Source organism: Lonchura striata, chromosome 1 (genome assembly GCF_050655825.1).
Source record: "Lonchura striata isolate lonStrDom1 chromosome 1, ASM5065582v1, whole genome shotgun sequence".
Classification (NCBI taxonomy): Eukaryota; Metazoa; Chordata; class Aves; order Passeriformes; family Estrildidae; genus Lonchura; species Lonchura striata.
In genome coordinates, this window is record NC_140703.1 from 70683267 (window position 1) to 70703171 (window position 19905).

General features: G+C 51.9%; 2 protein-coding genes and 1 long non-coding RNA gene across 4 annotated transcripts in view; 2 read left to right on the forward strand and 1 right to left on the reverse strand.

Moving 5' to 3' along the window:
* Positions 1-4158, forward strand: part of FLT3 (fms related receptor tyrosine kinase 3) — a 52344-nt gene extending 48186 nt beyond the window's left edge. Inside the window, exons 22-23 of one of the 2 annotated variants that reach the window (XM_085580038.1) lie at positions 951-1056; positions 1466-4158. In XM_085580038.1, coding sequence (XP_085436164.1) covers positions 951-1056; positions 1466-1600 — 241 coding nt within the window. In that variant the 3' untranslated portion in view covers positions 1601-4158. The remainder of the gene's footprint in view (positions 1-950; positions 1057-1465) is intronic. The other variant, XM_031506476.3, reaches the window with a different exon arrangement.
* A 5143-nt stretch (positions 4159-9301) lies between these two features.
* LOC146768714 (uncharacterized) lies at positions 9302-11059 on the reverse strand. The gene is made up of 2 exons (XR_014955555.1): positions 10909-11059; positions 9302-9684 (listed from the first exon to the last, which is right to left on the reverse strand). It is a non-coding gene; the product is annotated as an uncharacterized LOC146768714 (long non-coding RNA).
* Positions 11060-11083: 24 nt separating this feature from the next.
* On the forward strand, positions 11084-19063 carry CDX2 (caudal type homeobox 2). Its single transcript, XM_021541875.3, has 3 exons — positions 11084-12139; positions 14292-14437; positions 14630-19063. The coding sequence occupies exons 1-3, from the start codon at positions 11638-11640 to the stop codon at positions 14795-14797; spliced, it is 816 nt and encodes a 271-aa protein (XP_021397550.1). The 5' UTR covers positions 11084-11637; the 3' UTR covers positions 14798-19063.
* Positions 19064-19905: the final 842 nt, after the last annotated feature.

Consider the following 19905-nt stretch of genomic DNA (forward strand, 5'->3'; position numbering starts at 1 on the left):
TGATGGGTTGTTTCCTAAATTTTATTATTTAATCGAGCTTTACCAGGTTTGTTTCAGTTCCAGGTGGCTAGGGACACTCTTAGATAAAAACCCTGCTAAGGAAGAGTTGGGGGGAAGTTAATTCTGTGCTCTCAGCACATAATTTTCAGCCTGTGCCTCTGTGCCTAGGTGGACTCTGCCTAGAGGTGGGTCCCAGGGAATAAGAAAAGAGAAGGTGACAGAGAATTATGAGATCTGGAACATGGAGGAAAGGGAAGGACTTTGGGCTGGCTGAGCTCTTCTGGCAGACATTTCATAGATGCTCTAGGGACGGGTGCCTTGCTACGACACTGCACTGTTCTTATCCTCACCACATAAAGGCTGTAATGGCATTAAAATTACTGGGGAATCTGAAAGATTAATCCATGAAAGATTGCTGGGGGCAGGGGGTGGTTAAATATCAGAGAGCTTATTGTCCCAGTAACTTTGCAAGGGACTTTAGCAGTCAGGCACTGCACTGATGCCTGATGAAGCCGCAATATTTCTAACATGATGTTTCAATTTCAGAAAGATTTTTGTGATGTCAAATTACATTAAAAGACTTGCTGTGTGAAAAGTTTACTTAAGATTACATTGTCCACAAGGAGCAGGTTTAGTCCTTATGACAGACAGGCATTGTCTTCCTAATATTTTTCTCAATGGAAGCTGGAAAACAAATATTATGTTATTATGTGTCATACCACAATGAAGGTATTATTAAGCACTCTGATTAAGCCACTGTAATTTTATTTCACCCTTTATCTTTATCCTTCTGCTTCTTTTCCTCTGATGCAACACTGTAATTCTGGCCTCATTCTGTAAAATCATTCTGATTCCCATGATTCCCCATTCAAGTCCTGCAATTCCATATAGTCACTTGCAGAGAGTCCAAGAGCTAACATGTTTTCTGTGCCATGCCTTTCCTTCTGCAGCTATCGCATGATGCGGTCCTGTTGGGCTCTTGACTCCAGGAAAAGACCCTCTTTTTCTTACCTGGTTTCTTCTCTGGCCTGTCAGCTGGCTGAGGCAGAAGGAGCAGTAAGTATATGCAGTGAGATGAACATGTGAACAATGTCTGGGTTTAGGTTTGGGTTTTTGTGGGGTTTATATGTAGCTCCACAGATCACGATGAGCTGAGGGATAGCCTGAGACTGTGCCTGGGACCAGGGTCTCATGAGGAATCACCATGCCATGTCCTCACAATGTTGTGTGTCATTCTTAAAGGTCAAAATAAAAAAGATGATCTGAGGAAGTCCTGTTCTATCCATACCAGATGATTGTCTCCTCTTCAGGGAGCATAAACAATTCCTCTCTATATTACCAATTGCTACTTGGGTATCCACTCTGGACTAAACACACAGTGCCTGCTTCTTGGGGAGAACAGTAGTTTTCCAAATACAATAAATAATAACAGAAGATACCTTTTATTTCCTCTTCCCAATTCTAGGTTTACCATAATACAAAGAAAAACCTTGCTACACACCATTCCAGCATCAAAACTAAACCTCATGTAAGCAGGGATGAGGAATCTTTGCTGTCCTCAGTTGTGCTCCAGCATGAAGACCCTCAAATTGAAAAATAATCTGGGTTGTGGATTTGGTCTCAGTATTGTTATACACTCTGTGTAAGATAAGTGCCTTATATCATCTCTAAGAGAGGAAATTGTTACCAACTGCTGCACTGTGTATTTCTTGTGGGCCAGTCAGTACTTATGGACTTTTTGAGAGGAAGGTGTAATTCATTTGTTTGAGTCCAGCAAACACATCTATAGCAAGACAGGGTTTTTTGCAGCCGCTCTGCAACCGAGTACCTCTTTTCCTGGTGTTATGCAAACAGTGCCCAATCAACGTATTGAATTCATATTGTTCTTGCCACATTGCAAGCAAACATGACAGAATCCACTTTTTTTTTAGTCAATGTTTACAAGCATCAACTATGCAGGTAAAGAGAGCTGGTATGATTTCCAGAAGTGTTTTTCACATCTTCATCTCCAGATGTCAGGGAGTGTTGGGGGGAAAAAAGCCAGAGGAGTCACCAGTTTTAGATGTCCAAATTTTACAGTTCCATCAGTCTTCTTTTACAAGGAGCTCTTAATTTGATTCAGTGTAACTGTCTTACCCTGGACATCTTTGTGCTTGTGAAGTATGGGTGGTGGGTGTTCAGTTCAGATGAGTTCATTTTATCACAATTTAGTTACTCATGTGGCCTCTACTCAGCCAGGTTACATTCTGAATCTGCTGATCAGAGATAGACACTCAGAGGAGGGATTCCCTTCTACCTAAAATAAACATAAAAAGTAACCAGGAAGAGTGATATTCAGAGATAACCTTCTACCTCCCTGGTTTGGAAAATCCAGGTGGCAGTCTCCAGCTCTAAGTCTCACTTCAGCTGAGTTACAGCTAATTCCATTCATGAGAATGTGAATTCCATTCATGGGAATTTTGTGTTTCAATAGCAAAAAAAAATATTTAATTTTGAAAAAATTGCATTCTGTAATTTAGGAGTGTAGTATCATCACTCCAAATCACAGAATTCAGCTTGGGTGTATGAACACTGATGCACTAAAATGAAGGTATGCCTCTTTAATTTTCTCACAGACTCCCAGGAAAATACCTAGAGGCTTGATGCATTTTCAGTATACTTAAAAAGACAGCTATTTTCACTATGAGGTTTAGGAATTTCTAAATGCAACTTTCATCATGACTAATATGATACATTTGTCTACATCACAGTGGATCAAGATGAAAATATATTGATAAATAGGTTTTTTCTCTTTTACATTTTACAAGGTGCTAAGTTCAGTTAGGATTTTTCAGAGGCAGGTCTTATAAAATAGTAACTTGCATATAATATACTATTATAGAAATTGAGCTGCTCTTTACTAACACTGTCTGAAAATAATGTTGTAATACAGTGATTATGATTTGTATATTTTTGTTAATGTTATTAACAATTATCAATGAATCATCAATTTTGTTAATCAGATACAAACCACTGGAGAGCAATTTGGAGATATTTAGACAGAAATAAATTTTAACGTCACATTCTCTGGAAAATGTATATTATTTTTAACACACCCATAATGGTTTGAAAGTGTTCCTCTTCAAGATGTTTAGCAGTGATAGCACACAGCCTGCAGTGGCTGGACAGTAGGAGTTGAGCATCTTGTGAAGGCAGGAGTTTTCAGCCTTCAAATTTAGAGAAACATAATGCTGAATTGGTCACTTGCAAGCCCGGATGGCCCTAGAAACTAAGCAGATGTGAACTTGGCTCAAAGAGGAGCAGATGGGAATCCCATGTACCTAAAAACATGCCAGGAAGTTATGTCACATGTTTATCCACAAGACTTGAAAAGAACTGGACATAGCTCATCTGGCCCCATCATCACTACTGAGCTGAGACTTGGGAATATAAAGGCAAATAGAGAACCTTGGAGCAAGTACAACTTCTCATGGTTCACCCATGAAAAGCAGTTCAGGCAACACAGCACTCTGTGAGGAAGAGCAATCAGGAGAAAAACCCTCCTGTATGGGCTGAACATGTGGGAAGTTATGATCTGCTTCTCCACCCAGAAGAGATGGATGGAACAAAGCTACAGGAGGTACTGAGTGAAAAAGAATTTCTTTTAGGACATTTTCTTTCCACGATGCTTCCAACACAACTTAGCAAAGTGTTGGTCCACTCCTGAGGCTAGTGCAGAGCCACAGACAGTGATGGTTAGGGATCAGTTTTGTGATTTTTGAAGGGAAATGCCCACATTTCTTTCATTAGGATCCGGACCCATATTCTGTGCCTCCAGAAGTTCATTGTCAGGAGAAAGTGATGAATTGCCCCCTGTAGTGAATGAAGAGAGTTAAGCTTGTTTGAAGACCTCCAGCACAGATGCCTTTAGCCTAAGGTGGATGCCTTAAGTTAGGCACAGACTGACAAAGTAATCATTAATCCCGGAAGAAGAGCAATAGGAGGGTTGAGTTCAATTAAAAGCACTGAAGGGCAAAGGACATTTGAGCTCTTCCTCGCAAGAGTAAGAGAAATAAGAAGAAAGATAATCTGACAGCCCAAGCTGAAAGGCAGGATGGCGCTGGGGAACCTGCCCGAATTTCTTTCCCCTCCACTCGCAGGAGCGCGCCCGGAGCGGGCAGCGCTGCGCCCGGAGCGCTCCCCGCGGGACGCCGGGCACACCGGCCCCGCTCCGCCGCCGCGGCGCCGCTAGGGGGAGCTCCGGCCCCGCCGTGCGGCCGGACGGCGCCCGGGGTGACGGCGGGGACGGAGCGGGGCTGGCTCGGCACAGGGCTCGGGCCAGCCGCCGCGTCTGCACCAGAGCTGCACACCCGGAGAGAGCGGCTGGGGTGAGCGTGTCGGTAGCCAGGACCTCGTAGCACCGATGGGACAAACCCAGTGCCAGCACAAACCACTCCGCCCCACCACCCCCGCAAACAACCATGTCCCTGTCCCACAGGCAGCAGGGACCAAAAAGGCAAGAGACCCTTCTCTGTCCCGATCGAAATTGGAGGTGCTTCTCCAATACGTCATGCTTTTGGGTTTAGGATACCTGGGATGGGCTCTGTAGGGGCCCCTATGAGAGAAGCTGGAATTAGCCGTGTCTTAAACCCGAAGAGAAGAGCAGAAGCGCCCCTGCCATGCATGCTAGCAGTAGTTTCCAGTCCACATATTCATGGAGGGCACTGTGAAAGGCGATGAAGAAATCCAGAGTCATAGTTGCTCCAGAACTATTTGCAGATATGTTGTATTTTAAGAGTCAGAACTTCTGCTGGGAATTATTTCAGGGGCAAAAAAAATAGAAGTTTACTGAAGATTAGTGGATCTCATAGAGCTGGATACACCAAATCTCAGCACCCTTCTCCAAGACACAGAAACAGATCAAGTGCTCAAGGGCTCAGGCTTCCATCCTGCATCAATGGCTAATTAATTAGACAATGCAAAGAAAAACACCTTTAAAAAAAAGAACCACAAAAAGACAAAAAGACCCACCCAGATCTGTAGTTGAGAAGGCCACAAATGGCCTGAGCCTAGCTCCTTCTCAACCTTGGTGAGCATCCTAGCACTATGGAATGGCCCAGCAGGAGTCCTTTCAGGCAAGTTTTCTGAGTCCTGGACTAGATTCATGCTTCCTGAAATGTTTAGTAATGAGATAAATAATGCAGCTGCTTACCAACAGATTAAAATTTACATGTTTAAGGCTGTGCCAGAAAACTGATAGAGTAACACTCCTTAAAGATGTGTGGGTGCCCTGGGGCACAATTTGGTTCAGATCTCAGCTGAGAAGGAATTCTGAAGACCTGATTGTGGAGAGAGGTGGAAAAGTGGTGGTGCTCCTGTGATTGCCTCCACAGATGCACAGAAAGACTGGTGTGGGATCCAGTTCATTTAAACACTGCTTAGCTTGGATGAAAACAGACAGGAGATCCTGACAGTGACGTACTTCTGCTGGCATGCATTGCCTACACCTACTCACAATGCTTTGCACCACAGCTAAGCTTTGACACTTAGTTTTGGCTGCCTCTTTCCAAGTACACTAGGGTTCCTCTCCCTCCTTGCTCTATGCATATGCTGGCTGAAGAAGACTCAGAAGTTACTTCTAATGACAGTCCTACAGTCCCACCAGGACCGTGACTGTCCTGTCTTCAGAGGCTCGGAGGCTTCATATCATAAAAAGAAATTGATGCCTAGCTCAAGTTTCCAAAATACTTCTCTTGGAGAAGTAACTATGTGATGTGTACTGGGTTCTCCTTTGTAAAAGCCTCCTGTGTGTAGAGTTACCCTGGGTGAGGAGGGGCTGTGAAGATAAACTGAAGAAGGCCTGGGTTGGTCCCTGGGAGCTGAGTCATGGAGGAGAGCCTGGGGCACAGGGGAGTGTGGGCCTCAGCTGGGAAGCTGGCTCTGGGTCTACCTAGCCCTACCTTCAGCTCTTTTTGGGGCTTCTTTTCAGACCAGAAACAAAACGTAGCGAGACTCCTTAAATAGCTGGGAGAAAATGTGAGATGGTGGAGAGCAGTGAGGTACCAATTTCTCCTTGGAGCCAGAAGAACTAAGGGTTTGGGTTGGAGAGTAAAGGTTTGTCCAGGGAGAAAGATGAGTCTTCTGCCTTCCTACAACCCCATCATAAGGAAAGGTCCCACATGGGAGCCTTGGCCTGCTCCCTACCAGGCCAAAGAAGCACTTGACATTTCTCTCCTTTGGGCTCCTAGATTTGCTAGCACTAAATACTATCGATAAAGCACCATGGCCCTTCAGGGATCTGTACAATGATGATCTTGCAAACAGCAGACCATCTGTATGGGTCAGCAACACCCTGTGCCTCTGCCCACTGAATGAGTTTGTAGGAATGGGCTTGCTGTGGGACACAAGGCTGAGGGAGACAGTGGTATGGGACAACCAGCCCATAGTGTCTTGCCATGGAAGGGCTTGGAGCAAAGGGAATAGTGGAGAAAAATGGGCAAGACTAGCATGTGTTGTGGAGATGGGAACTACACACCAAAGGGGCATGCATCACCTCCCTGCTAAGGTTTCAGAGCTGAGAAATGTAGAAGATTAATCAGCGAGGAAAACAGTGAGGGCGTCAGCCTTCAGATTGCCCTTGGGAGAGGGAGATAGCACGGGGGCTGGCACACTGCTGGCAAATGTGTGCAAACCATTTTACAGGTCATATTCAGTGTTTTGCTTGGCACGGGAGACGACACTCATGTCTGTGGCCCCATCCCACCAGCTGGGCCGGGACTTGCGGTCTGGGAGACCGGGGGCAACCTCTGCCTGGGTGTCCCGTGCCGGCCGTGCCTCGCCGCAAAGCCGAGAGCGTGAGGCTGGGGAGCACCGCGCTCCCGCGGCATCCCGTGCCGGGCGCTGCCCGGGCCCTGCGTGCTGCGGGGAGTGTCCGTGGGTGGGCGGGGAGTGTCCTTGGGGGCAGGGGCGACAACAGCCGAGCCCTGGGCTTCCCCTGCCGTGAGAGGCAGCGCCCCCGCCGCCGCCCGGCCGCGCCGTCGGGGCTGCGGTGCGGGTGCGGTGGCTCACGGCTCCCGTGACCGGATCGGGCCCCGGCCCTCCCAGCGGGACATTCCAGCAGGGGCCGGGCACAAGCGCTCTGCGGGCAGCCGGGGCGCCCTGGTGCGGCCTTCTTCCTCTGTGACATTTTAAAAAGATAACAAAGTAAGGTAAAGTCAAGTAAAACAAATTAATAGAACAAAATCCAACCAAGGGTATTTTCTTGGTTTAGCAGAGGTATGCCAGCCACTGGACCTGAGAGGCTGGGAACACCCTCACCAGCCTCTGGCTGGCAGAGGCCTCTGGTGTATCATACCACTTTTTTTCTCCTTCTTCTCTGTTTACGTTCCCGTTTCTTGAAGGAGAAAAGGGCCATGAGAATTCAGGCCTGGCAGCACCTGTGCAAAGAGGCAGGGCCGGCCCGTGGCGGTGCTGGTATGGGTGGCTGTGCCCCAGCCAGGCACCAGGTGCCACCTTCCCTCCCCGTCTGCTTTCTTCCCAGCAACGCGAATCCGCTGGGGAGCGAGCGTTCAGCATCTAACCCCCTCCTAGAGGCATGCGCTTAAACAAGACGAGTATCAACCCCACGATAAAAGTATTGGGTTATTCTGCAATGTAATCTACATCAAAGCCTCGGGGGCTGCCGGCTTGAAAAGATCCAAGATGTTTTCTAAGTCCTTATCATGTCTGTGCTTAGGGGAGTCATAAATTCCACAGGTCGGACTAACTAACACACGATTCCTCCTTCCCTTCTCTCTCCATGGCCGCCAAAGGGCTTTCAAGCGGGTTTTTTTTTTTTCTTTACCTTGTAAACAACGTTCCTGGTTCCGTGTCGTTAAGGTGGAGGGAAACGGAAAGATTCCCCCCACCCCACCCTGAGATTCTCCTAAATCACAGAAAAAGGAGTTATACCACACGGCAAGCAGAAATAAAGACGGTGAATCTGCGTCCCCACAGCTGTCCCGCCGAGTGGGAGCAGTCTATGGAGGAGGGATCGCGGGTGCTGCGCAGCGCTCAGCCTTTCCCGAGACTTAGGGGACGTCTCTGACCTGGGATGAGAATCCTCGGGCTGTGCTGCTCGACCCATTATCCCCCAATCCACGCCAGCCCCGTAGCCGAGGCGACGATGAGCGTCGACCCCGAAGCGCGGGGTTCGCTCCGGTTCCGAGCACCGCCTGCCCGGGGTCCGAGGGCCGGCAGCGGGCAGCGGGCAGCAGCCCTGCCCCCGGCACCTCCCCGCGGCCACGACGATGCCCTGGCTACCCCCCGGAAAAATGACGGCAATTTTTTTTCCGATCAAGAAGTAAGGTTGAGGCTGAAGGAGGAGGACGGGGAGCCCAGCATCTGCCCAGGAGGCAGCCCTGGGTGAAAAAGCCCTACGGGGAGAATATCGAGGTCAACGTGAAGGGGAGGGGGAAGATATTTCCCTGCGAACCGTGTCCCCCATCAGGCACTTTCAGCTTGAGAGGCGCTGGGTCTCAATTCCTCGCTCAGAATCTAACAAATAAGAAAAAAACCGGAGGAAGCGAGAAGGGAGAGATCAGGCCTTCGCCCAGGCTCCCGTGTGGGGATCTGGTCCAAGGGTCCCTACTCCTCTCCCGGATCTGCAGCTCTGGGCCGGAACCGGCGGGAAAACCCGAGATGGAAGAGGAGAGGGACCAGGTAGAATGGAGGGGAGAAAAGGTGTGAAAACCGGCCAAGAGAGATATCCTTTCTCCCCAGCCTCCTTGAGAAGCCCCGATAGCTGGGTAGGGCCGGACAGGGGACAAATCCTGTGCCAGTCACAATGGAAAGAAGACCGAAGGGCCGCAAAGGCATCTAGGAGTGGATGGGGATCCCTCTTCTTTTAAGACAAGAGTGGCCCAGGGCAGCGTATTCCCATTCCCAGCAGCTGCCATGGGTCGCGTCCGGGGAGGAGCTGCGCGGCGGAGGATGCTTCAAAGCATTTATCCGCGGGGGAAGCGGGACTTGTCCCCATCTCGCCGCCGACCCCAGTTAGGGTACGGCTGGTTGGGCCCGGTCTTCCCAAGTCCTCCCCGTACTGGGGGACAAATGGAATCACTGTCAGAATGGCAAAGTAGCGGAGCAGCGCTCTGGCTGCCATTCTAGGTGTTCGCGGGGCTTCCTTGGAGCCTTATCCTGCTCCTTCACCGGAGCCGCGAGACTCTCATTTGATCCCGCAGCCAGCGGCCTCCAGCCCTGTCAGCTCGGACTGCCGTCGGGTCTCACCCCAAAACGCTTCCACCTGGCCGCCAGGGATGCACTTATAGAGCCTTAGACACTGTTTCAGGGTTGTAGTGCGTTTTATTACAATATGTCCAGAGTTTTGTCGTTTTAATAGCCCCTTTCTCCATTTATGGCATCATCAAATTCACATCTGCATAGATCGGCTCTGTCGGCGCTTATCGGGGGAGGCGATTACATTGAAGGGTCACAGCATTTCCTTTCCAGAGTGACATTTCAGCCTCCTGCTCAGACAGCATTGGGAGCTCCAAGCCCCGCTCCCGTCTCCTTGTTACCCCACCGTCGGGGCGGGGAAGGGGGGGAAAGTATCACGGTGGGAATAAGCAACAGAGAGAGAAATTCCCTCCCGAGAAAGCGTCGGGCAAGCATCTCTGCATTCCTGCTGTTGTGCTGCTGTTATCTTAGGGTCGCAACCGCGGCAACCTGCGAACAAGTGACGGTGTGGGCACAAGCATTCCTGGCTATGTGCGGGGTGGGGATATCCCATTTCTCGCATCCAAGCCACCCGCAGCGAGTCCGAGAGGGTCGTCTGTGGCCTCTTCCCAAGGAAAGATGCTCCATTCTTTCCTACTTGAGCATCCCAGTCTTCCAGAGACACTGACACTAGATCCCTTGGGACATTTTGAGAGAGGTCACTGAATTACCCGCGCTGGCGTTAAAGCATGGCTCCGCATCAGCCCCACGCTCAGCACCAAAGGAACGATAGAATGAGGGGAAGGAGAGGGAGGTTTTTAGAGAGTGGGTTCGGGATATCTGCCTTTGCAGAGCTGAAATATGCCCTCAGCTGCAAGACACCCAATCTCAGTGACACTCCTCGGTGTGCAGAACAGCCACCCACGTGGAAGGAAAAGCACCCTTGGGACACGACCACGTGGATCTCCGTATGTAATACCCGGGACATGAGGGTCCGGGACAGCGCGGGGCCCGTCTGGGGAGCCCCGGTAGGACCGAGCCGCAGCCGCCCCAAGGGACCGGGAAAGCCGGTGAGAATGGCTGAGACGGTGCTGCGCTGCTCCGGCGAAAAGTGCTGGGAAAATGGGGGGACATTCCCGTCCCCATCCATTTTTTCTCGGCGGGTGAAAGGTTTCTTCGCTGTGTCATGGGAAAAGATGCGAATATGCAAACGTCGTCTCGCATTGTCCCCGCTCAGGGTGAAAAGTTAAAGCATAAAAGCGGCGGGGGGAAGCTGAGAGGGGGTCGCTTCTTCAAAGGGGACTGGCTGGGCTGGGGGAGCCGGCTGCCGCTTGCCTGGGAGCCGCCCTTCCAGAGCCAGCATTTCCAGAGGGTTTCCAAGGAGCTGGGGAGGGAAGAAGTGAGTGTGCCTGGAGCGACAAGCCGTCGGCTTCCCCGCGGGCTCAGCTGCGCTAGAGCGGGGGAATCGCCCAATGAGGTGACAGGCTCCGGGAGGAGGTTGATGGTTCCCTCCTTAGGAGAACCATCCCCTCCCTCAGTCCCAAGGCCTCCCCGAGCGGCAGGATTATTCGGCCTCGTTCCAGTGGAGGGTCTGAGGGTAGAGGGTGTTTTAGACTAAGGCACCCCTAATCCTCGTCCTTTCCCGGACCTGCTGGCGCGCCCGACCTCGAAGTTCTGCAGGCACACGCGGAGGAAGGAGACAGCGCCCTTGGAGGGGGGAATTTCTCCTCTTACCTCGCCTTCATCGCCCATGACCGAGCGGGAGCAGGAGCGGGTGGGAAGCATTTTACAAAAAGCAGTAGGCCGTCGCGATGGGGTTTGTTGCTCAAAACAACCACTACAAAATGGCTTTGTGGATTTTTAATCAAAACTCCCTCCTCTTCCGCCCCTTCCCCCCCCCCCCCCGCCCACCCCCCAGTCCCAAAGCACAGAGAAGAGCTGGCTAAAGTGCTGCCCACAGATCGGCCGTGATACACGGCTCCCATATTCCCACCCTCGCCCTTAGATCTCCCTCGCTGTCTTTTGCAAGTCTCTTGATTTCATCCTTTGAACCTGTGATTGGAGGTTAAAGTGCACCAGGTTGCAATGGAAGGAGGAAGCTCTTAAACAATAAAGGCTTGAATATTTAGCTGTGATCAGGTCGCTGCCCTCTCCTTATCTTTTTAAATGCAAATCGTCTTTTAGGGGTAGTAGCTATATACCCAGCGCCTCTCCACGTCACCTGCCTTTGGTGTGTCTGGGCCATTACTAATAGAGCCTTGTAAACAATCGTTAATCATGTAAGGACTGCCGGCCATTGGATTCGGACCGGGAGCGCGGAGGAGCGCGGAGCGCAGCGCGGGGCCGCGGCCCCTCCGCCTGCCCCCTCCCCGCCCCGGGCAGCCCGGCCCCAGGCAGCAGCAGGCGCGCCGCGGCGAGAGCCCCGAGCAGCATGTGGAGAGCCGCCGCCGGGGCCCCGCCAGCATGTACGTGAGCTACCTCCTGGAGAAGGACGGGCCCATGTACCCCGGCCCGGTGCGGCACTCGGGGGGGCTTAACCTGGCGGCGCAGAACTTCGTTGGTGCCCCGCAGTACGCGGACTACGGCGGGTACCATGTGAACCTCGACGGCGCCCAGTCCCCGGGGCCCGCCTGGCCCGCGCCCTACGCCGCCCCGCTCCGCGACGACTGGGGCACTTATGGCCAAGGGGCACCGCCGGCCGCCGGCGCCGTCCACGGCCTCAACGGGGGCTCCCCCGCCGCCCCCATGGCCTACAGCCCCGCCGACTACCACCACCACCACCACCACCCGCACGCCCACCACCACGCCGGCCCCGCGCCCCACTGCTCCGCCGGGGTCATGCAGCCCCTCAACGCCGCCAGCGCCGCCGCCAGCGCCGCCCCCGAGCCGCTCTCCCCCGGTGGGCAGCGCCGCGGCCTCTGCGAGTGGATGAGGAAGCCGGCGCAGCCCCCGCTCAGCAGCCAGGGTAAGTGCGGGCCGGGGCCAGCGGGCGGGGGCTGCCCCGCCGACGACTCCCCCGGGGCGCCACCGGCTCCCCGTTGAGCCGGGCAGCCCGACAAAACATTTTTTCGGGGAGAGCTCCCCGAAACAAACTCCTCCGAGGATCGATCCTCGGGCGAGCAGGGCTGCCAGGCGCTACCAACAGCCCGTCCGCACTCACTGCCGAGTGCCGGGCCCGGCAGCGGCAGGAGCGGCGCTCGGCCGGTGAGCAGCCGCTGCCAGCCCCGGTGACCGGGGCTGCGCTCCGGCGGAGGAGGATGGAATGGTCTGGATCCCGAGGAAACGCTCGCTCTTCCTCCCACTGCTCCGCTCTCCTGCTTATAGCCACTTAGAAGATTTTTATAACCAATTATAGTCATATAAATCATCGGCCGGTGTCGCTCCGCATTTGTTTCTGAGTCACTGGCCGCCTGCCCTTTATTAAGGTCTCCGCGCGGCCAGGCCTCCCGAGCGACAGCGGCGGCCACTTGCCAGCTCGATCCCTGCGAGCCGGGCCGTGCCCCGGCCGGACCGGGCCGGCCGTGCGAGGGCGTGCCCTCCCGGCGCCTCGCTCCCTTGTGATGTTAATACCCCCGCAGACCCTCTCTTTCATTCCCACCGTGCATCTGCCAGGGGACATGCGTGTCCCGCGCTTTGATATACGCCTTCCACGTCTACTATCTCCTCTTTTCATTTTTCTTTCTTTTTTTAAAAAAAAAAGACGACGACTTTCGCAGTGAATAGTGACTTATGGCATTCCCCTCTCATCCCCTGCCTTGCGTGACCGACAGCAGGGCCGGCGCGGGTACCCCGGTCGGGTCGGAGCGGAGCGGAGCGGGAGTCCCGGCTACGGCAGCGGCCGCCGCGCCCCGGGGGAAAAGCCTACGAGCCCCGGTACCGCCGCGTCCCGGGCGCCGTTGGCGGTGGAACCGACGGGCCCACCCCGCTTCCCACAGCAGCCCGTGGTGTTCCCACAGTTTGGGCTTGTGCGGTGGTGGCCGGTCCCTTGTCTCCATTCAAATTCTGCCTTTGGAGCCAGTGTTTATGTTAATGTGCAGAGCTGGGGGGATGAAAGCGCCTGCCGCCATTTGTTCAGTAGTGGTAATTCAAACAGAATGTGGCTGTCATTAAGGCTTTGAGAAGGGTTTTTCTTTGATAAGATCTCCTTGTCCTGCATTGTTTGGGATTGTGTTCCCTATTCACTAACTCTGGGGAGTTTTCTCTGATCAGGCTTGTATCTTTACAGGGTGCTTTTGTTGTGGTTTGCAGAAAGTTTACCTGAACAAAGTCAGCCTGCTAGCCATTAAGCACCTTGGGGGCAGAGACTCCCCGCCTCGGCTCCCTGGGGAACGGCTGGGCAGGGGACACAACCAGTTAAACAAGAAACCCTCGGGAAAAAGGAGGTCAGCGGCTGCGGCGATGCACACTCAATGGCTGCAAGCCCGCTTTCGCCTTCGGATTCCGTTGGGTTTTCGGTGTTTGGTTTGGTTTGGGTTTTTTTGGTTTTTTGTTTCTTGGCTTGGGTTGTTGTTGTTGGGATTTTTTTAGCTCTGAAGTTGCACGTCACACTTCCAGGCTTCCCAAGAAATCCCTTTAGCCCCTGTGCCGTAACAGAAAAGGGGGAGCTGGCCACTTCACGAGTGGTTCCCCGCGGCCGCTCCCGATTCTCCGCCCTTAGATGTCTGTTTCTCATTTAGAAACGAAATCACCGTGCCCTGAACGGGCCTTTTCTTTCTTTCCCTTTTCCTCTTTCTCTATAAGAAGTTTGTTGTCGCTAGGGAAAGCAAAAAAAAAAAACCAAAAAAAAAAAAAAAAACCCACCCAAAAGCCAACAAGTGCACAGTGAAGGTTGTTGTCCCCGTGCAAGGCAGGGGTGTGCGGTAGGGCCAGGGCTGGCAGCCGGGGCTGGGAGCTTCTGCATGCCTGGCAATGATGTCTCATGTCCCCAAGGAGCTGTGGAACGTCTCCTCTCCTCTGCTGCGCTCAGCAGAACGTTCCCAGGGCAGGGGGAGGCGAGCAGCAAGCCCGGGAGGTGGGGATAGGACTGCTCCTGATCGCTCTGCACCGCAGACAGAATGGCTGCGCTCAGCTCTGCCCTTTGGCTTTGACTTTCTCAACCCTGGCTTTGTGCTCCGCAGTTAAAACCAGGACGAAAGACAAGTACCGCGTCGTGTACACCGACCATCAGCGGCTGGAGCTGGAGAAGGAGTTTCACTACAGCCGCTACATCACCATCAGGAGAAAAGCGGAGCTGGCCTCCAACCTGGGGCTATCGGAGAGGCAGGTCTGTCCCAAAAGTGGCGCTCCCTATGCACGCCACGTGTGGCCGGGCTGCGCGGGGGCAGGGATGCGCGGGGGCAGGGATACCCGGGGGTGGATGCACGGGGGTGGGATGCGCTCTCGGTGAGAGCCCCTGAGAGGGGGATAGATCCCCGGCGGACTGTCCCCCCTCACTCCACTGTCCACCTCCTGGCAGGTGAAAATCTGGTTCCAGAACAGGCGGGCGAAGGAGAGGAAGATCAACAAGAAGAAGCTGCAGCAGGCGCAGCCCGGCGGCGCGGAGCCCCTGAGCCCCAGCGCCTCCTTGCAGGGTGCGGCGGCGGGGGCGGCCGGCGCCGGGCTGGGCCCCGCCGCCCCGCAGTGACAGCGGCCGGGGACGGCGGCGCAGGGACTGCTGGAGGGCGCAGCGGATCGGGCCGGGCCGGGGGCACGGCGGGAGCGGCCCCCCGATGCACTACACCGCCCCGCGGGGCCGGCCGTGTGTACAGGTGTACAGTGTATGTGTCTCGTCGTCCGGGGAAAGCGTGTCCATCGCTTTATTAATATTATTATTGTGTTTGGGTGGGTTTTTTTTACCCTGGAATTTGTTAGATAAAGTGGGGGCGCTGCCTGCCAGTCAACCCCCGGTATATCTCAGGGATCGGTCCAAAAGACCTTTGCAATGTTGTTGGGCTAATGATGAATTTTAGCAGGAAAAAAAATTAAAGCACATTTTTTTTATTTTATATTTTATTTTATTTTATTTTCTTATTGCAACCATGAATATGCAAAATGTTCATTCTGCCCTGAGGGTCAGAGCAGACAAGATAAGGCACTGTTTAAACGTCCAGAAGTGAATTGCTTAATGTTAGGCACTTGTAAAAGAGCCCATAAATCCAGTGCAGATAGTCATCCATCCTGTTTTATTAGCTGCAGTGCAGAGAAATTGAAAGAATTTAGTCTCTTCTGAAAAAGGTGTCCTATCATGCTGAAGTGAGGAGCCTTGTTTGCATGTGCAATGTCCCTTTGGTTAAACTGTGTGCTGTTTCTCACATCCTTACAATTTCTGTGTGGGTGGAGGTGTGAGGGTCTGTCTCAGTTGATTTTCCAAAGTTCCCTTGATTTTATCAGCTTTATGTAGGCATCATCACAGCTCCATCAGAAGCAGAAATCCTTGGAAGAGCGTGGTGCTCTATCAGAGCCTACTTTGCACAGGCTGTGGCCCATTTCCACAGGCTGGCTAGATGGAGGGGATCAGGGTGGAAAGGCCAAAAGGCTCACTTAGGCAGAGATGAAAACTAGAAATGTCCAGCTGATTTGGCTGAATCACCCTGGCTGTTTGCCACATGTACTTCTTATTTCGAGACGGGAGAAGTCCAACTGTGAATTGAGGCCAGGCTGGAGCAGCCACGCTGCAGTCAGTGCCCTTGGCTGGGTGCAAAGCCAGCTCATGTGGGCCTGGGCCCAGCAGGGATGATCGGACCACTGTCCAGCCCCAAACATCTTATGTGGCTTATTGACTTCCCCAGGATTTAGCCCCATGCTGTTCACTTTTGGTCATCAAGTTTATTTAAGTTATTCCATTTGCCTTCTTTTGGTTTCTTCCTTGTTGAAACTTTTCTTATCTTTTTGCTAAAAGCCAAAGCCACATGCTAGCAGCATCTACAGAACTGCCTGGGGAGAATGGTCTGGTCAGGGACTGACCCTCCTGAGGAGTCAGCTCTCTCTGCCTGAGGGAACTTGGGGAAACAGAAAGCCCCAGCCCCAAAGCCTCTGCACTGCATTTTGTCTGCATGTAGCTCCATGCCTTGCAGGGCCAGGGCTAGCAGTTCAAGAGGGGACAAGTGGCCATAAAAACATGATCCAGGGTTCCTGTTCCCAGGAGAAGACCGTGGTGGGAGGCAGCAGCTCCAGTGCAAGGAACCTGCTTCATTTTCTGCTGCATACGTGATCTCTGAAGTGGGCCTGGCCAGGAAACACGGGTGCAGTCCCAAAGCAGTAATGCTCATTGCACACGGGCTTGACACAGAGCACGTCCTGCTGGGTCCAATGTCCATGGTTTGTTCCTGATCAGAGGGAGGCAGGAGCCGGATTCATCCTCCTGTGACCCTGAAGGGTCCTTGAATCATTCTGGAGGAGCTGCTGGGGCCAGCCAAAGCTGAGCAGCACCCAGACCGAGTGTCTTGGCTCTGCAGCACCAGCCCCCAACCAGTGCAGAGCAGTTGTGCCAGGGCTCTCGGAGCTAGAAGGGCTTTGCAGGCATCATGTCCCGCTCCTCCCTCTGCGCTGTGCCCGGGCACGAGGGTCTCGGGCGGAGCAGCCCCGGGCGGGGCCGCCCCTCCGAGGATGTCCTGCTGTCCTGCGGCGCCCGGGGCCGCCCCCAGCATTGATCCCAGCCCGCTGCTGCCGGGGCTGCTGCGCGTTGCTGCGATACGCCTGTCAATAAACCCTGTTTGGATTGTGGAGCAGAGCGCAAGGTTTGTTTGTTTAGTGGTTAGAGGTTCAAAAGTCGGCATTGTCCCACTGCAAATGAGCACAAGTTTTTTCTCCCTAAGGAAAAGCTGGCTGTGCTGAGTGGGAGGGAGAGATATCGGTGGGCCCTTTTATTTGCTTCCAGGAATAATTAATAGCAGTGAGAAAAAAGATGACCACGGAGTTATGAAAGACCATCAATAAGTAAATTAATCACAAAGGATTCGAGGGTTTAAGAGGCGCTGTTTGCTGTGGTTTTGCTGGCATTTACCCATGTCCATGGGGCTGGAGTGACACGGGACTGGCAGAATCCAGGACTCCTTACTGCAGTGGTGGCACACCAGTTGCCTCTGGACCAGCCCAGGCATGTCAATATTTTGGACAGTCCCTGTAATCTCTCAGTCCTGTGCTTTGTGGGTTGGGGGTTTTTTAATGCTGAAAGTGTGAAAATTTCTTTCTCACCTGTAGGATTTTGAGAAAGACAGTTGCCCTTATTGAGGTGAACTGTTTAATGTTCACTGAAGTTTTTTTCTCCAAAAAGCTCATTAGAGATACATCAACAAACCTGACACATTTTAAACATCCCCATTCTGGATCTCTTGATCTCTATTAGCAAGCATTCATTTTCTGAGCTCTCCTCAAATTCTTTACTCTAGCAACACAGAACTCAGATGTCTGAGTCTATAAGGCAAGTAACCAAGCAAATCATATCCACTCCAATTTAAAATATGTTCTCTTTCCTATCCCCAAGCAAGCAAACCATCAAGTTACCATTCTTTATATTCCTCATGCACCGTAAAGGAGTGTAAAAAGGAACAAACTGGGTATCTAGCTTATTTGAGTGGATATTTACAGGCACCTGGATCAGTCCATAGCTGAATTATGACATTGAATGAGAAGCTCTGTTTGCCAGAGGTCAGCTGGTTGTGGTGACCTCCTGAGCAACCCATGCGTGTTTTCAATTCTCACAGAGCTCCATGCAGTCCTTCAGCAGCAAGACAACCCAGATTGGTAGGGCTCAACAGGTCAGAGCTGCTGCACCTTGCTTGCCTGACAGGGGCTGGAGCAGGAGTCCATGAAAAGAAAAATCCAGAAAATCAGAAGGTTTGACCCCAAAGTTACAAGATGGAAGTCCCTTGCTCTCCCTCTCTTGTCAGATTTTCCTGCTCCTATCACTGTACAATAACAAACCAATTGGTATCCCTTCTCTTGGATTAACTCTTAGGCAAATACCAGTTTCACAAGAAAGATCTTTGAGTTTGGGGCAAGCGACAACATGTGTCATAGCCCATCATAGGAAGAAGAGTAAGGTCCTTAGAGGCCTTGGATGGCATCTAGAGCAACTGTCTGCTTGCTCTGATCTGAAGTATCTTTTAGGGGCACTTTTTGGGTCCTCAGTCTGATGGCTGAGTACTCTGGATCTGCAGAATGAAGACAGGAAGCTTTTATAAGAAGAAAAAAAAAATAAAGATCTTGCATTAGGAGTAAGCAACAACTTGAGACATACTCTCCATCCAGTATTTTTCCCACACAAGTGACCTCTGTCCAGGCTGTTTCCATCTGGGGATGAAGCAGGGGTTAGAAGCACATATCCCAGCTATCTAACATAGGGCAGAGCCCATACTTCAGAAACTGAGGTGGGGGTTTGTTATGGGTGACAGAAATCATGGCTCCAGAGGACTGTGTGGGGCCATAGGTTTCTCCTTGCTATTCCATTAGCAGCTGGTGTGGAAAAGGCAATAATGGAGCTTACAATTCTGTTGACACAGCTCTGCTGTGTCATAGCCAAAATTCATGACCAAATACTTCCTCTCCATCCCACGCAAGTAATGGAACTGTGTGCTGAAGTTTAGAGCAGCTAGAGCTGAAAGCAAATCTTGAATTGATGCCAGAGAAGCAGCACTGGAGGCCTTCCAGGAAGCAAAGAGCTTGTAAATGCTAACAAAAGTCATCAGGACACAAGTCTGTTGAGGGCAGTCCTGCTGCAGGGCTAGCTCAGCAAGAGAACGAGGCCATGGGATGGGTGGCCTGATGCAGCAGAGTACAGCGCCACGGAGGTGCATGCTAGGAACCTCCCTAGCAAAACAGCTCTGGTCACTGTCAGAAAGCCATGGCAGGGAAGTGTCAGAAACCTCTGGGGACAGATGGGAACAAACTCTCCCAGAAGCCTTAGCAGCCTTCTGGGCTTTGCTCCAGAACAGCTCTTTGAGGGAGCAGGATGTTCCTGTTCTCCTTGCTGATGAGGAGGGGCTGCTTCCTTCTCACCTGCATGTTCTGACACGCTGTGACTCAGGTGAACACAGACAGTTTCTCCTAATTAAAGTCTCAGCTCCTGCAATGCCCCCGTTCCATTCGTAGTTTTTGACACTTTCAGGAGTAAAAGAGGGCAACAGAATGTCACTTGCGAAGAAACTGGAAAAATTTCAGCTATTCACAAAAGCAAACAGTTTGTTGCCAGGAGATTGGAATTAGAGACTTAGGAATCCCTTTCAAGCCCTGTATTTCTAAATTGAGGTATCACCTATTTTGGGATGACACCCACTGGATCCCCCTGCTTCAAAGTAGGTACAGAAAAATTCAGGGTGAAAACTCATGGATGATTCTCAATACACAGTCACACAGATGTCTAGATACCAATCTGTGGCATTCATTAGACTCCAGACCAGTTAGCCACTGGTAAATAACATTAATAATTTTCTCATTGCTCCTAATTTCCTCTAACTAAAACACTAACTAACCTAATTATCTAATGCAATCTGTATTATAGATAATCTATTCCATGTAATATCTAACCTATTGGTCCAGGTAGGTGGTTTGATTCAATTTTTCAAACTGAGGGAAGTTCATCATTACCTTTCTTAAGTGTGCATCATCGAGTCATATAATGGTGTGGGCTGGAATGGACCTTTTAAACTCACCTAGGTCCTTCTGCCCTGCAATGAACATCTTCAAATGGATCAGGTGGCTCAGAGCCCCGTCCAACCTGACCTTGAATGTTCCCAGGGATGGGACATCTACCAC